The sequence below is a fragment of the Mercenaria mercenaria genome, chromosome 11 (assembly GCF_021730395.1).
Source record: "Mercenaria mercenaria strain notata chromosome 11, MADL_Memer_1, whole genome shotgun sequence".
NCBI lineage: Eukaryota > Metazoa > Mollusca > Bivalvia > Venerida > Veneridae > Mercenaria > Mercenaria mercenaria.
The window spans coordinates 8982663-9000327 of NC_069371.1; the positions used below are offsets into that span (position 1 = coordinate 8982663).

A 17665-nucleotide genomic window follows, 5' to 3' on the forward strand; every position below is an offset into this window, starting at 1 on the left:
TTATTTATTCTATTTTGTTGAATCAATCAAATGAAACAGAGGATGTTTTGTCAAATAAAATCTTTCTGTGGTAGTCTCTATATGACTGCGTCAAGTCCCAAAAACATATCAAGAATGTAAATGCCATTGTAAGCAGCTTTTTACAAAATGGTTTAGAATTTTCATTTTGAAAAGAGAAGGGATATTATTTGACATTTTGTCAGTTTGTCTGTCTGCTGGTTGACCATTTACTTCTGATCAACAATTGGAGATTATGCGATGATTGCCTGTGGTCAGAAGATGACTTTAACGTTTGTTTGTTCATTGTAAGTTTAAAACATGTTTTACCCGATTAACACCAGATGCAATACTTTCACAAGTAGCAGTTATTCATAAGTCCTACTTAAATGTAGTTCTGTAGCAGTAAACTTATTCTGATAATCTCACTGTTAGATTACAAGGATATAATCTCATTGTGATATCTTAATAAACCACCAAAAAAAAATCAGACTCAATTTATGTCATACTTGCTGATACCAAAATGGTTGTTTATAAAATCATTGAATTAAGAAAATCATTGTTGTATTTTAGATGATGATGATTTTGACGATGACCCCTCCCCAGAGCCTCAGAATCACAGAATCATGGGTCGGTGTAAGGCCTTATTTGACTATACAGCTGGACAGCCTGATGAACTTGTTTTACAATGTGGTAAGGAAGATTAGTGATTACAAGGGGACATAACCTGTAGTGTGCACTCCCCCATAGAAAAAAAAGCAAGACCTCACAGATTTTCTCTCACATTTGACTGGGCTTTGCAGGAATAATGTACAGTCCAAAACCGTTTTCTCGACTACGGTTATTTCGATACTGTGAAATCATTTAATTTCGTGGGCATGAAATTTCGTGGTTTTGGTCAAAACGGTAGTTTCGTGGGGATATGAATTCGTGGATTTCAACTTTTGATTATAAAATGAATGGGAATTTTACTTATTCGTTGGGATTAAATTTCGTGGATTGACTGAACCACGAAATCCACGAAAATTAGTCCCCCACGAATATTAATGATTTCACAGTATCTCAAGTGGATTTTCCCGGTCCCGATTTTTTCCATTCTTATTTCATATAAATAAGCTATGGATATCTCGATTTGGATATTTCAAATTTTTCAATATCTCTACTCAATTTTCAATCCTTGACTTTGGAATTTACTCTATTTTGACATCGGTTATCTCAAGGGGACATCAATCTTCTGCCAAACGCAGGTGCAAAAAGCTTAGTTGTCATCTGCAGCTGTAGGAGCGAACAACAACAAGTGCAGTTATTCAGTCAATGGTCCTGCTTACGACCCAAAGCCAATTAACCGGTGCTCATGTGTCATTAATTGTTTGTTTGCGATGCAAGCTGTGTGCAACACTAATTGAGTAAAATTTATTGAATATTTGAAATTGAGTGAATTTGATTGCAATTATGAAGATTCTGTGCTATTTACATCATATTTAGGTTTAAATCTTAAGAGTGGATTTCACATGTGCATTGCACAAAGAACAAGATGGTGGAAAGAGGTATTAGAAACCAGGAAGAGGTTGAAAAAATGTTATTATTTGAACAATATGTGTATACAAATATACATATTTTGTCTCAAAAATTGTCTTTTTATGAATACATACCTACATTATCCCACCTACTAACCAAAGTTGACCTAGCTTCAGTTATCTCGATATTTTGATATGTTACTCTTTTATGCCCCCCTTTGAAGAAGGATGGGTATATTGTTTTGCAGATGTCGGTCTGTCGGTATGTAGACCAATCTGTTTCCGGATGATAACTCAAGAACGCTTGGGCCTAGGATCATGAAAGTTGATAGGGAAGTTGATCATGATCAGCAGATGACCCCTATTGATTTTGAGGTCAGTAGGTTAAAGGTCAAGGTCACAGTGACCCGGAACAGATAAACGGTTTCCGGATGATAACTTAAGAACCCTTGGGCCTAGGATCATGACAGTTGATAGGGAGGTTGGTCATGACCAGCAGATGACCCCTATAGATTTTGAGATCAGTAGTTCAAAGGTCAAGGTCACAGTGACCCAGAACAGTTAAACGGTTTCGGGATGATAACTCAAGAATGCTTGGGCCTAGGATCATGAAAGTTGATAGGGACATTAATTATGAGCAGCAGATGACCCCTATTGATTTTGAGGTCAGTAGGTAAAAGGTCAAGGTCACAGTGATCCGGAACAGTTGAATGATTTCCGGATGATAACTCAAGAACTCTTGGGCCTAGGATCACGAAAGATGATAGGGAGGTTTATCATGACCAGCAGATGACCCTATAGATTTTGAGGTCACTAGTTCAAAGGTCAAGGTCACAGTGACCTGGAACAGTTAAACCGTTTCTTGACGATAACTGGAGAATGCTTTGGCCTAGGATCGTGAAAGTTGATAGGGAAGTTGATCATGATCAGCAGATGACCCCTATTGGTTTTGAGGTCAGTAGGTCAAATGTCAAGGTCACAGTGACCCGGAACAGATAAACGGTTTCTGGATGATAACTCAAGAACGCTTGGGCCTAGGATCATGAAAGTTGATAGGGAGGTTGGTCATGACCATCAGATGACCCCAATTGATTTTGAGACCAGAGGTCAAGGTCACAGTGGCCCAGAACAGTTAAACCATTTCCAGACAATAACTTGAGAATGCTTGGGCCTAGGATCGTGAAAGTTGATAGGAAGGTTAATCATGACCAGTAGATGATGCCTATTGATTTTGAGGTCAATAAGTCAAAGGTCAAGGTCACATTGACAGAACAATAGAACTTTTGTGTACAGTGACCAAATAATTTCTGTTCCTTGTGCAGTTAATGAATGCATCAAGGGGGGCATTTCATGTTCTACGAGCTCTTGTTCCCTTGGTCCCGACAAAGTCGAGATATTGAGATTTGACTATGTAATAATAATAGAAATAATGGAATAAAATACATTTCTGACTATACCGTTATTATTTTTTTTGTAGCCAAATACAAATGTCACAATATATTTATTAAACTAGTACAGTTGACCCTGCTCTAACGGCCACACATTATTAAACAACCACTTCCCTTGAACAGCCAGTCAACTTACATCCCAGATTGAATTTTTGTTCTAACTTTACCACGCCTTAAACGGTCAGACTGTGCTTCTCCCTTGACTGGCTGCTTAAAACAGGTTTGACTGTTGTTTTTTTTCTACTTGTATTTATTGTTTTATTCTGTGTATTTTAACCATGAACTGTGTCCATTTAGCTGAAAACATTTATGTTAGATCTCAAAAATCTGATGTTTCATTGGTTATAAAATATTAACTTTATGTGTCATTAAAAGAGTAGTTTGATCAAGTGTGTTCATGAGAGGTAATGAAAATGTGCAACACCTAGCAGCCATTATCACCTGCTTATAAGCAGAACTCTATTGTACAGTAGCTGCATGATCCCAAATAATTAGAAGTAGTCAAGTGACTGTTTGCTGATGTTTAGAATTTTCATAATTCATGTTTTATTTCTTGCATTATAGGTAATATTATCAACATTTATGATAAACAGCCAGACGGCTGGTGGCAGGGGGAATTGAATGGAAGAGTGGGTATGTTCCCAGCCACTTATGTTGAAGAAATCTAAATGTGATTATGGACAAACAGGTGGTGAAGAGAACAGCTATTGTTTGGTGGATCCACAGATACAGATATTAGGGTTTATATGAAAATTGGTAGTTTGAAGTCAGCTGGAATATCTCAAACATATACTTTATCTTACTGAATCTGAAGAAAAATGAGATTATGATTGTGAAAGTTTGCAATTTGCTTTTAGCATTAGTTTGAGAAAATAAGGAAGACAGATTGTCATGATTGTCTTATATATTTACATACAGAATAAATGCCTAATGGCCTTTCCATATAGTACCAGTAGTCAGTGCAACTTTACCATCATTTTCATAATGTTGATCATAAGGTATACCTCTTTTGACTATAACCTCGTTCAGCAAGAATGTTAAAGAATAACTTGGTTAGGTGGCTTGCTATACCAGTTAGTTGGTAATTATTAGAAAAACTCTCTATTGACCAGGCTGCCACTGGTCTTTCGTTTTTAGTCACAAGTGTGTCAATTACACGCTGGATGCTAACAGTTATTTTCTTTTATAATGAACTTCAAGGCCCACATTTATCAGTGTTGTAAATCTGAAATTTACACATATTTTAAAACATAAAAAGATCAAGTTTTTTAAAGATAGGTCTGTACTGTTATTAGCAGATATTTTTAAAAGTTGCATGAAAAAACTATTCATATAACAAATTCAAAAATTATGGTAACTGAATATTTACCAATTTAAAGTGCAAGTCTAAATTTCAGATGTTGACGAATGTGGGTCAAGAGGTTTAATAAGATATTTTCAGCTCAATAGATAACAGCCTTTGATTAACCAAGGAAGAATAAAAATAATGATCTGAAATAAGCTGCCTCTAAATATAAATGTATATGTTTTACAATGTTTACCTCTATGCAAAACTATAGATCTGTTAACATATTAGTGAAAAGGAACAGAGCCTTAAAATTTATCAGTTAGTGATGATCTTTACCTGTTCTGTATATTAAATTAACTTAGAAAGATCTGTAGAATAAAAAAGATCTGAAATTCTCGTGAGAAATATAGAGCCAAATCTTGTTAAACTTAATCATAACCAACATAATGTTGAGTATTGATGGAGATGCTTGTTTTGCACTTCAATTAATAAGCGTCTATCCCTTTCTTAAATGATCAGAGTGTTATGTGATTTTCAGAGAAATCAGCTAGTTATGTTTCTATTGTTTATTATTTCTTTGACCTGCAATAGTTATAGGGATCTGAAAAGTGGGGGGCGCTGTTTTAAAATTTCTATATGGGAAGTGTAGGAAAAAGTTAGTTAAACACTGTCTAGCTGTTATAAAGAAATTCTCATTACAGTTATTTAAAGTGTTCACTATGTTTGCAATGTTCATATTGTTCCTGCCATTTTATCTATCTGTTCAGCTTAATTATTGTACTGATATTGCTTATTTAATTTCACTTAACACTTTTCATTTATCCCTTAGATGTGTTGACTGCCTAGTTCATTGCTGTAAAAATCAAGTTTTATTACATGATTTTAGAACACTACCTGTTACATTCTTTTCTGTGCCTACCTAAATGCTTTAATTTTTTTCTGTATGCCTATTATTTGTCAGACAACAGGGCTCTCTGAAGGTTTATAAAGCCTTAAAATTTGCTTGGCACGTAACTTTTACAGTTCTACATAATGTTTAATTAAACATATCTGTCATGTTGCACTGGAAAAATAGGACATTTTGGTTTTAAACAGTGAAATGAAGAAAAAATTGTATACGGTGAAAGTATTTTCAGAATTTTCTATTGGAAATGTCACTTGTGAAAGTATTGGATCTGGATTATAGATGTTTTGATCTTTTACTGAAACAAACAAATATACATCCTCTATATGACAAGGATATTTTAATATAATGCAGGATAGTATGCTGCTGTTACTAGATTATGACACTTGTTGACATTCACACTCCCTGGTCAGTAAAGCTGTGCAACAATAGATCTATATATTAATGTATTGTTGTGTGTGATTGTTCACTGTTTCTGCAGTGTTATGTGTGCCACATTGTTTAATCCATTTTTGAATTCCACAACACAGTATGCTGTATAAAATTCTTGTATAACTTACCTTTTTGTATTTTGAACAGGTTCTTAAATTGCTAGTCGCCACATTAAAGGGAACGCACATTTTACTGAGAATGATGTAATTTGTCATGTGTTATGGGTTACTTTTTGTATTATTTTTCCTTAAGTACCAAATATGCATTTAATATATTCATACTTTCTGAAACAAAATGATTATATTTCAAGAATCTCCCGAAACCATTGTTTGAATAAACCATGATTTTGTTAAATCTAATTCATGATTTTAATCAGATTAATCTTATTATGAGCCGCACCATGAGAAAACCAACATAGTGGGTGTGCGACCAGCATGGATCCAGACCAGCCTGCGCATCCGCGCAGTCTGGTCAGGCTCCATGCTGTTCGCTTTTAAAGCCTATTGGAATTGGAGAAACTGTTAGCGAACAGCATGGATCCTGACCAGACTGCGCGGATGCGCAGGCTGGTCTGGATACATGCTGGTCGCAAAGCCACTATGTTGGTTTTCCCATGGCACGGCTCTTATCTTGATAAAGCTTACCCATGATTTTGATCAGTTAAACCCTTGATTTATACATCTCACCCATAATTGATAACTCTTACTCATGATTTTTTATCAATTTAAACTTTTTTCTGTTAAATCTAACACAAGAATTAATAAATCTTGAGGATAATCGGTGATTTTAATGTGATGACTTGCAATTATATCTGGCATTAAACATTTATTATAAAGCTGGGTGGAAACAAATATTTATGTATGTTTGTTATTGGAGCATAAAATGCATTTACTTTGTTGATGTACGTCAGTGTTTTCAGTTGTGTGTTGTCAAGCCAAAAGGGACCATCTAGCAGATAACATTAATAGGGAATGAAGTTAAAGTTATGTATAATTTTTCTGTTTAGTGCCGCCAATATTTCCTTTAATATCCCAGTGCATTTTTTGTGTCCATTTTCCCATACTTGCAAATACAACATTTGAAGAATAAATAGAATTTAGACAAATTAGAATAATAAGAAAATTCAGGTAAGTTTGTTACAGAATAGGGATTTTTCTGAGAATAAATTACAGAATTTAAAATTGCAGTAAACATGAATTTTCATGTCACTTTATTTATTAGGTTTTAGGTGTGAAGGCAATTAAAAAATCTAGAATTTTAAACATTTTTCTGGTATGTTGGTTAATGTTCCAAATAGTATTTTCATGAATTTTAACACGTTTTACATTCTTATACCCAAGTCATCAAGAAATAAGATTAGTAAAATTTTCCATTGAGAACTCTGAAGTCTATTATGTTTTAGACAAATTTGGGACCAGATAAAATCTCCATTCATTTTGTTATGTTTCTTCCATACACAGTAAAAAAAAAGCCAGTATTGATAACATCTGTAGAAATCATATATGCCTCATACCACAAAACAAACTGCTTAGATATATTGATTATAGGTAGGGCAGTTATATGAAATTTTATTCACTTGAAACTTGCTGTTATGCGAATTTGTATAGATGTACATACTTTCTGAAGGAAGTAAACTTTTTTAAGATTTTAAAGAAGGAAATTTCATGAAGCATCATACTCCACCTTAAAATATAGATTAAAAGCCCTGTGTAAAATAGTGTAAAATAACAAGTGTTAACCCTCCATTTTTCCGAAACATGTTTATTACCCCTAGCATTTTTGTTCCCTCCCCACCCCACACTTCTCACTACTCCTTTTTTAGTTGGAATGGGTTTTTTGGGGGCACTTAGATTAATGCTTGGACATATGTCTGTCCGGATGTCAGTCAGTCTGTCTGAATTTGTGTCATGAATATCTCAAAAAGTATTTAACATAGAGTCATTGACATCATAGGATTATTATTCAGCATGTGAAGTTGTGCACCTGAGCTCTTGTTAAGGACTTCCCTCAGCCAGACCAGAGTTGTGGCCCGAGACTTAGTCAAAAATATGCATAAAAGGCTTAAAATTATGTGTAGCATGTTTCTCAAAAAGTATTTGACCTATAGTCCTGCAGCTATATAGTTCAGCACCTGCAGTTTTATTCATGATTTACCTCCCCCATCTCCATCCTTTTCCCCCCTCCCCCTAAAAAAGTAAATAAAAAATGTTTATGCTTTTAGTTTTATTTATCTTGTGTTTCTTGATGATGTTTTGTAGTATCCATACCCCCAACCAAAGGTGATATGAAAGTTTATTTAGTCTTGCATTGTCAACAAGTAACTAATAATTAGGTAGTGACAGAAAGTCAGGCCAACTGTGTCCTGAAGATACACATCTAGTTGTTTTTGGATGATTTCAGTCTCAGTTACTAGTACTTCATAAAGACTATGCATTCTTTGGCAGCTCTGCTTTTTACTTGATTTCTGAATGTATGAAAATATATTACAGAATCTCCCATCAGCATAAAATATTGAATCTGACTAATTAGCATTAAAACACATTCTATTTACAATCAGAAGTAAAAAGTACCATATAAATTTACCATAGAAGTTGGTCATGTTTCTCTTATTTACAATGCAGGTGGTATAAGGTGTAGAACCATTAATCCAACCTCATAGTTTTTTAACTATGAATGATTTTTTCATATATTTTATATTCATGTAGAATTATGTGGATTTTCTGGGATTTTCTACATGATGTATTAAAGTTGATAAAAAAAACAATGTCACTGAGTCCATAGCAATTTTATTTGAATTTCTATTAACAATTACATCAGGCTGCATGTTGATTCAGTTTTGATCAGAAAGGTAAATATTGTTTTCTAAATTTGTTTCGTTTATATACGTAGAAATACAAATTATACCGCCAATGTTGTTTTTTTCATTGCATTCTGAAGTAATATTTGTTTCTTGTAGAGGAAAAGCAATCAAGGAAAGACAATCGCCTTTTAGAATTAGAATGACATGCCAAATCATATTAAATAATACTAATGTGAAGTAATGTCTTTCTGCTGTCTGCCATTGAAACTTTAGCGGAATGGCAGGTTATAGTGAGCTATGTTGTGCTAAATCTTGTTTTCAATTCTGACCTCAACAACCCTTAGTAACATGAAGTGTTCTTTGTTACCATGCTCAAAATGTATGTTGATATCTCAACAAGTACAAACTATATTTTATAGATGTTTTCAATTAATATTGCAATTAGGTTAAGGTAATTTGATATGAATTGTTGTTGTTTACTTTTTTACTTTTCCTGGTATTGTGTTTTTATATTGCCAGTGGAATAGCATTTGGATCAACCCTCTATTAGTCTACTTGCATGGTCTGTAGATAGAAGCAACAAAACTACTTGTCTGATATGAGATTGTATCAAAGTTATTTAAAGAATTTTGACTGAATAACTATTTGTGGTGGGGTATCAAAATTTCCATTCATATCTTGCCTTTTATTTTGCTTTGGGTGTTATTTCTTACCTTGAAGTCTAGTAATTCACCTTTTGGACCGTGAAGTCAGTTCAAGAGGCAAGTGATGTGAAATTAATACCTCAACTTTAATATAATAGCCTTTTTAGCTCGACTATTCAAAGAATAGTCTAGCTATTCTACTCACCCTGGCGTCGGCGTCGGCGTCACACCTTGGTTAAGTTTTTGCATGCAAGTACATACAGCCATCAATTAAAGGCATATAGCTTTGAAACTTATTTTTTCTTTTTCTAGATCAATTACCAACCTCTCTGTGTCAAGTCCTATAACTCTGACATGTATTTTGAGCAAATTATGCCCACTTTTGGACTTAGAAAATTTTGGTTAAAGTTTTGCATGCAAGTACATACAGCTATTTCTAAAAGGCATATAGATTTGAAACTTATTTTTTCTTTTTAGCTCGACTATTCGAAGAATAGTTTAGCTATTCTACTCACCCTGGCGTCGGCGTCGGCGTCACACCTTGGTTAAGTTTTGCAAGTACATACAGCTATCATTTAAAGGCATATAGCTTTGAAACTTATTTATTCTTTTTCTAGGTCAATTACCAACCTCACTGGGTCAAGTTCCATAACTCTAACATGTATTTTGAGCAAATTATGCCCCCTTTTGGACTTAGAAAATTCTGGTTAAAGTTTTACATGCAAGTTACTATCTCCAAAACTAATGCAGATATTGAATTTAAACTTCACATGTGTCTTCGGGGTTATAAAACTAGTTGATAGCACCAAGTCCCATAACTCTGACCTTCATTTTGGCCAAATTATGCCCCCTTTTGTACTTACAAAATTTTGGTTAAAGTTTTGCGTGCAAGTACATACAGCTATTACTAAAAGGCATATAGATTTGAAACTTATTTTATCTTTTTCTAGATCAATTACCTACCTCATTGGGTCGAGTCCCATAACTCTGACATGTATTTTGGCCAAATTATGCCCCCTTTTGGAATTAGAAAATTCTGGTTAAAGTTTTGCATGCAAGTACATACAGCTATTACTAAAAGGCATATTGATTTGAAACTTATTTTTTCTTTTTCTAGATCAATTACCTACCTCATTGGCTCAAGTCCCGTAACTCTGACATGTATTTTGAGCAAATTATGCCCCCTTTTGGACTTAGAAAATCCTGGTTAAAGTTTTGCATGCAAGTACATACAGCTATTACTAAAAGGCATATTGATTTGAAACTTATTTTTTCTTTTTCTAGATCAATTACTTACCTTACTGGGTTAAGTCCCATAACTCTGATATGTATTTTGAGCAAATTATGCCCCCTTTTGGACTTAGAAAATCCTGGTTAAAGTTTTACATGCAAGTAACTATCTCCAAAACTAATGCAGATATTAAATTGAAACTTCACATGTGTCTTCGGGGTTATAAAACTAGTTGATAGAATCAAGTCTCATAACTCTGACATGTATTTTGGGCAGATTATGCCCCCTTTTGGACTTAGAAAATCCTGGTTTAAGTTTTGCGTGCAAGTACATACAGCTATTACCAAAAGGCATATAGCTTTGAAACTTATTTATTCTTTTTCTAGGTCAGTTACCAACCTCACTGGGTCAAGTTCCATAACTCTTAACATGTATTTTGAGCAAATTATGCCCCCTTTTTGACTTAGAAAATTCTGGTTAAAGTTTTGCGTGCAAGTTACTATCTCCGAAACTAATGCAGATATGGAATTGAAACTTAACATCTTTCTTCGGGGTTATTAAACTGGTTGATAGCATCAAGTCCCATAACTCTGATATGCATTTTGGTCAAATTATGTCCCGTTTCGAACTTAAAACTCTTTCGATATTTAACACTTTGGGTAATAATTGCCTGCTTCTGTGACAATATTTCGAATAGTCGAGCTTGGCTGTCTTACGGACAGCTCTTGTTCTAGATCAATTACCAACCTCACTGGGTCAAGTCCCATAACTCTGACCTGTATTTTGAGCAAATTATGCCCCCTTTTAGACTTAGAAAATTTTGGTTAAAGTTTTACATGCAAGTTACTATCTCCAAAACTAATGCAGATATTGATTTGAAACTTCACATGTGTCTTTGGGGTTATAAAACTAGTTGATAGCATCAAGTCCCATAACTCTGACTTTCATTTTTGCCAAATTATGCCCCCTTTTGGACTTAGCAAATTCTGGTTAAAGTTTTGCGTGCAAGTACATATAGCTATTACTAAAAGGCATATAAATTTGAAACTTATTTTTTCTTTTTCTAGATCAATTACTTACCTCACTGGATCAAGTCCCATAACTCTTACATGTATTTTGAGCAAATTATTCCCCTTTTTGGACTTAGAAAATCCTGGTTAAAGTTTTGCATGCAAGTACATACAGCAATTACTAAAAGGCATATAGATTTGAAACTTATTTTTTCTTTTTCTAGATCAATTACCAACCCCACTGGGTCAAGTCCCATAACTCTGGCATGTATTTTGGGCAAATGGTGCCCCCTTTTGGACTTTGAAAATTCTGGTTAAAGTTTTACATGCGAGTTTCTATCTCCAAAACTAATGCAGATATTGAATTGAAGCTTCACATGTGCCTTCGGGGTTATAAAACTAGTTGATAGCAGCAAGTCCCATAACTGATATTCATTTTGGTCAAATTATGCCCCCTTTTAAACTTAAAACTCTTTTGATATTTAACCTTTTTTGGTAATATTTTCCTGCTTCTGGGACAATATTTCGAATAGTCGAGCTTGGCTGTTTTACGGACAGCTCTTGTTTGTCATTTTGTTGAAGTTTCTCAGAGGTTATTGTTTACATGAATAGATAAAAATGGCTTCTAACTTTAAGCAGTTCAGTGTTTGAGCCAATGTTACACCTTGTGTATGAAGACTTCAGTGGATAGAGCATAGAGTTGTTAAAAAACTGAATATACTATGATAATCACAGTAAGTCACACACTGTGAAATCACTGACTTTTATGGGAACTAGTTTTGTTGGATTTCACAGTTGAGTCAATCTACGAAATTATATCTCTTCATAGCCTCTTGAAATAATCAATTAAAAAGGCATTTTGACCTAAACCACAACATTTCATGCCCAGGAGATTAAATGATGTTACAGTAATACAACAGATGCAAAAACAGACTGTAGGTTTCTAGACCATATTGTGTTACCTGTACATGATAATTGTATTAAGGTTAATACACAATATATAAGTTGACTTGTTGTATGATATTCTTGTTCTCCTTTTGTCTTCTTTAAGTTAAATGTTATAACTGGCCAGTGTGCATTTACTCTCTGCCTAACTTCACAAACAGCTGTTGTTGTTGTTGTTGTCCAGAATAGGGTGAGCAACAATTAATCTCTGGAAAATGCTTCACCACAGAAGGTGCCCGACACAAAAATGTGATGATAGTTAATTTAAGGTAGTATACCTGTGGCTACAGTCAGTAATTTCTGTAAAATTACATACATATTTTTCATGTGATTTCAAAATTTGCCTATTGTTAGGAAACCGTTTCTTCTTTTAGCTTCATTTTAGGAAGCAGAGTGCCAAAGAATGCTTCAGTAACATAAAAGAATACAAAATCACACAGAAGTTACAGATTGTCAATACAGGTACACTACCTTAATATGCCTATTGTTGTATATTCTATTACTGTTATCCTGTTTGTTACTAGTTTAAATTGCCAATTTATATTTAGTCATGAAGGCTTTTAGAGAAATTAGTTAATTGCTTTTTTAGCCAAAATGTGTTTTTTTTTTTTTGTTTTTTTTCTCATTTATAGGTATCATCTGCAATATCAGCTTATGAATAAATGTAATATGGGCTCAGCTACCTGTAATTTTGTTAATTATGTTTTTTATTAATGAAACACACTGATGATTAGGATAGTGGGGGAAAATTCAATGAAAAATACTTCTTAAAATTTTCATTTTCAACATAAAACAATTTTCCTTAATTTCTCTTTAAACCGGGTTGTAAGACAACAGGTCTAGTATTGCACTGTATCAGTATTATGGTTTGTACAGGCTCGGTCAGAAATTTCAACATTTTTAGTGTAGTAAGTCCTTAATTTTCACAGTTGTTAATCAAATTTAGTCTTTATAGATCTTTTAACCTCTGCTGTATATTTTTGGCTGTGCTACAAAAAACATCAGTTTTGGCCAAAATTTTACATTTTTGAGAGACTCGAGTTATCAATATGGGCCGCAAGAGAAATGGAAATTAAGATTTTTCCGAAAAAAGTCAGTTTTAATTGAAACATTAGGCATTCTGTTAAAGTTTATTTATTTACATTTCAGCTTGGCTATGAAAAGGTATTTATAGATTGGAAAAAATAAACATAGATTATTTAGTTACAAGACCTGTTATCTTTAGACCCAGCTTGAATTAAATATAGAAGAAAAAGCTGTGTTGATATAAAGCAATCTTAAGATAATTATTCTAGTGATATTTATGTGTATCATATGTATATTGTTACAAGTTGTAATATATCATTGTTGTTATAAAATAAATGTAGAATATTTTTTATTGAGTTGTTGTTTTTATGCTCCCAGTGCCAGAGACTTGTGAGACAGTCCATCTTTCATTCTGTCTGTATGTCTGTTATATTTACTTGTATACTCAACTCATACTGTTTTCATCCAGTATTAAGAAAACTTGGTATGCATCATCAAAATGAAATGGACATGCCCATATTGTCAAGACATTTTTTTGAATATTGTTTGAATAATATCAAGACTTGACAATTTTACAACTGCATCTGTACCTTGTGTCCTCAACTTCCACAGTGTCCATGTAATTCCTATGAAACCTGGTATACACCATCAACACGAAGTGGACATGCTCTTCTTGTCAGGACTGTCATGTTGGATCACTGCCCTCTTCAAAGAAGTGGAGATTATTGTTTTACCCGTCTGTCGATCAGTCAGCCCTTCCCAGGGCAGACACTTTACTTGTGCTTTTGATCAGTATCTAGAGAATGCTTTGGCATAAAGTAACCAAACTTTATAGGATGATTGTCTATGGTTGGTACATGGTCCATATTCTTTTAGGGTCAGTAGGTCAAAGGTCACAGTGACTGAGACTGAAAACAGGGTCCAGTCAATAAAATGCTTGTGTCTATAGTAAACAAACTTCACACGGTCACTGCATGACACATTGCTTTAGGGTCAGTAGGTAAAAAGTCGACGTGATATTGGGGCCGAAAATAGTCTACAATCAATGAATAAGTGGAGTATGCTTGGACCTGCATTAATCAAACTTCAAAGGAAGATTGTGTTTAGTCTAGATGATCCATATTGCTTTGATATACCGGTAAGTAGGTCAAAGGTCAAGGTCATGGTGACCTTGACACCTAAATTGTCTGCCCATCCCTCAGACTGTCCGATAGTCACACTTCCTTGTGTATTCAACCATATAGTTACCATCTTACTATAATGAAACTCGGTATACATCGTCGACATGAAAAATACATGTACATTTTATTGGGACTTTCATGGGTGTTGGGCACATTGTTCTATCAAGCATTTTCAGTAGGCATGTGTCATACAATGTTGACATCATTCATGTTTGTACTTGACAAGATTTCAACTACAAACGTATCTTGTGTGCAGTTTCCATCAGTTTCAAATGAGACTTGGTATACATCATCAACATAAAATGAGCAAGTACATATTGTATAGGGATTTTTATGTCTGAATATTATTTTGGAGTTATATCCCTTTTTAGCTCGACTATTCGAAGAATAAGTGGAGCTATCCTACCCACTACGGCGTCGGCGTCACACCTTGGTTAAGGTTTTCGTACCAGTCCACATTTTGACAGTCTTTTGAGATAAAGCTTCACTTGTGTACCATCACCAGTCCAGTTTTAGGCAAGAGTACTTAACTCCATCAAGGATTTTGGCTGAATTATGGCCCCTTTTAACTTACAAATCTTGATTAAGTTGTTCGTACCAATTCACATTTTGGGGACCTCCGTGGCCGAGTGGTTCAGGTCGCTGACTTCAAATCACTTGCCCCATCACCGATGTGGGTTCGAGCCTCACTCGGGGCGTTGAATTCTTCATGTGAGGGAGCCATCCAGCTGGCTTACGGAAGGTCGGTGGTTGTACCCAGGTACCCGCTCATGGGGCACCTGGGTTCTTCCTCCACCATCAAAGCTAGAGAGTCGGCATATGACCTATAATTCAGTCGGTGCGATGTTAATCCCAACAAAAACAAAAGTTCACATTTTTTGTAAAGTGTTTCACATATGGTTTTGAAACTTTGCCCACTTGTTAACCATCATAGTCTACATACGTAGGCAAGACTACATGACTAGGACAAGGACTTGAGCTCAATTATGACCCTTTTCTGACATACAGTTTCGCATACCATTCCACATTTTGTCTGAACTGTTTGATATATGGCTTTAAAACTTTGAACAACTGCATACCATCATGGTCACACATAACCATTTAGTGCAAGACTTTTCCAGATCCACAAATGCAGGCACATTGTTTGTCTTATCTATTCTTTTTCTTTTGTCTATGGTAATATTTTGACCCCATGCTTCCATCAATTCTTCGAATAATCGAGCGCGCTGTCAACAGACAGCTCCTGTTTCGATTTAATATTACAACTACATCTATACAAAGGTACGTTTATTTCACAATTTTCTTGAGTTTTGTCCCTTTTTGGACTTGACACAACATTACAATTGCATCTGTAACTTGTATTCTCCTGCAGTTTCATTACATTTCAAATTAAACTTGGAGCTTCACCAAGAAAGGACTTGTGCATATTTTTGGGGGAATTTCATGCTGGGCTAATTCGTCTTGAGTAATGCCCTTTGTTTGGCCTTAACAATTTTACAATACATCTGTACCTTGTGCTACAATGTCTGTCCAATTAAATTAAACTTTGTATAAATCATCGACATGAAGCGGAATTGCGCTTTTTGTGTGACTTTTACGTTATACTGACATTAGTCTTGTTCATTTTACAAACGAATTTCCGTTGCCATCTTACAAACTAGTGAGGTATATGAAGAAACTCGATTCAAGGCTTTAACGTCCCATGCATGTCACCTTACTTCAAGTGTAAAGCCTTGTCTAAAGTGTCACCTTGTTCAAGGTCAAGGTATTATCAGATTCATTTTTCCTTTGGAGTTACTTACAAGCCTCTCTCACTTCTAAACTGAAATTGTTGGTCATCTCTTTTCCATGTTGATGTATCTGATTTTTCTGTACAAAAAAAAATTGCATAAATTGCAAATAGATGGAATATGTGAGGAAGACGTCTCATTGGATTTTCTTACTGAAAGGCATTTTCAACTAAAATGCATGTACATATGGCAGTATGCTGTATGAAAAAAATCGTCCACATTCATGTTTCCTATCAAACTTCATATGAATGAACAGAAATATAACAGGCTGCATCATTTTTTTACATATATCATTCTTCAATCAAGAGTGTCAACAGAAGACAAATGTAAAAAATGCCAAATGTCGATTCAGTTACCGCGCGGATGTACATTTTGGTGGTGCAGAACGGTTGTACATTTGTAACAAAGTGGGGGTATATAAGAAGAGAATGATATCTATTGGAAGCCCAAGGATTTACAGATTCGATAAATAGAAAAGTATGTTACAATGTACATGGTGAGCATCCAAACAAATAAATATGAATGTTTGTAGTATTCTGTAAAGATGCTATATCAAAACCACAGGGTCACAAGGCTTAGCAAAAAAAAAAAAAAAAAAAAAAACAAAAAAAAAAAACAACAAAAAAACAACAAAAAAAAAAAAGAAAAAAAAAAACACATTGAAAACCATATAGCCTTATGTGACTGTCAATTAAATCTAAAGTATTTCCTTTCTTTAAAAACAAATTGTCGCATTTATTTCTCGTAAAAGAACGTTATGATCGCGGTCTTTTCTTAATACAAAATACACATGTTGAGAGCACTTCAAATTTACAAGACGGAGTAGATCTCCTTTTTACAGAATGCCAAACTTTAATTCTAATTAAATATGTCTTGAAGGAACTCAGAACGGAAAACTTAAAATATTTGAAACTGTTGGCCAGATTAAAAAATTCTGCAAATTCAATATTTGAAGATGTTTAGGTCTGAAGGCTATCTTCATCACAATGCTGACCGTAGGTATCCAACTGCGGTTTAGACATTGCACGCGCCCGCCACGCGACATGTCAAACATAACTCGAAATCCCTTGTACTAAATACCATCGAATACACTTGTTTATTTCGGGTGTGAAATTCAATAATGATACCATTTTGTGCAAAATATTGTTGACAGCGGGTTGAAATGTTCTCCGAGAGGCTTAACAGGCAATTAATGGTATTAATTGATTGTATTTTCAATTCGTGGCGAGCTCTCAGCATCCCTGCCGCGTTGTTGAAATAGACTTGGATTGGAAAGTCAAAAGCAGGCGACACTTGTGTCTGAAGTCTCGCGTAAGAAGATGTTATAACGGGATCTAAACGGTAATTGGTTACCATATGATTCTGGCAGGTTCATCTAAAGACTCACTCCAGGGTAAGTATATAAAATGCCATCCTCGAGAAAAAGCTTTATTCTGTGGACAGCAGCTAAGA

The 17665-nt window shown here is 34.6% G+C and overlaps 1 protein-coding gene across 3 annotated transcripts in view; it reads left to right on the forward strand.

The window, feature by feature from the left end:
* The window catches only part of LOC123531433 (nostrin-like), an 82745-nt gene extending 69155 nt beyond the window's left edge, over positions 1-13590 (forward strand). For all 3 annotated transcript variants that reach the window (XM_045312391.2, XM_045312389.2, XM_045312388.2), the window contains 2 exons: positions 571-690; positions 3527-13590. In XM_045312391.2, the coding sequence (XP_045168326.2) occupies positions 571-690; positions 3527-3630 (224 nt within the window). In that variant the 3' untranslated portion in view covers positions 3631-13590. The remainder of the gene's footprint in view (positions 1-570; positions 691-3526) is intronic.
* Positions 13591-17665: the final 4075 nt, after the last annotated feature.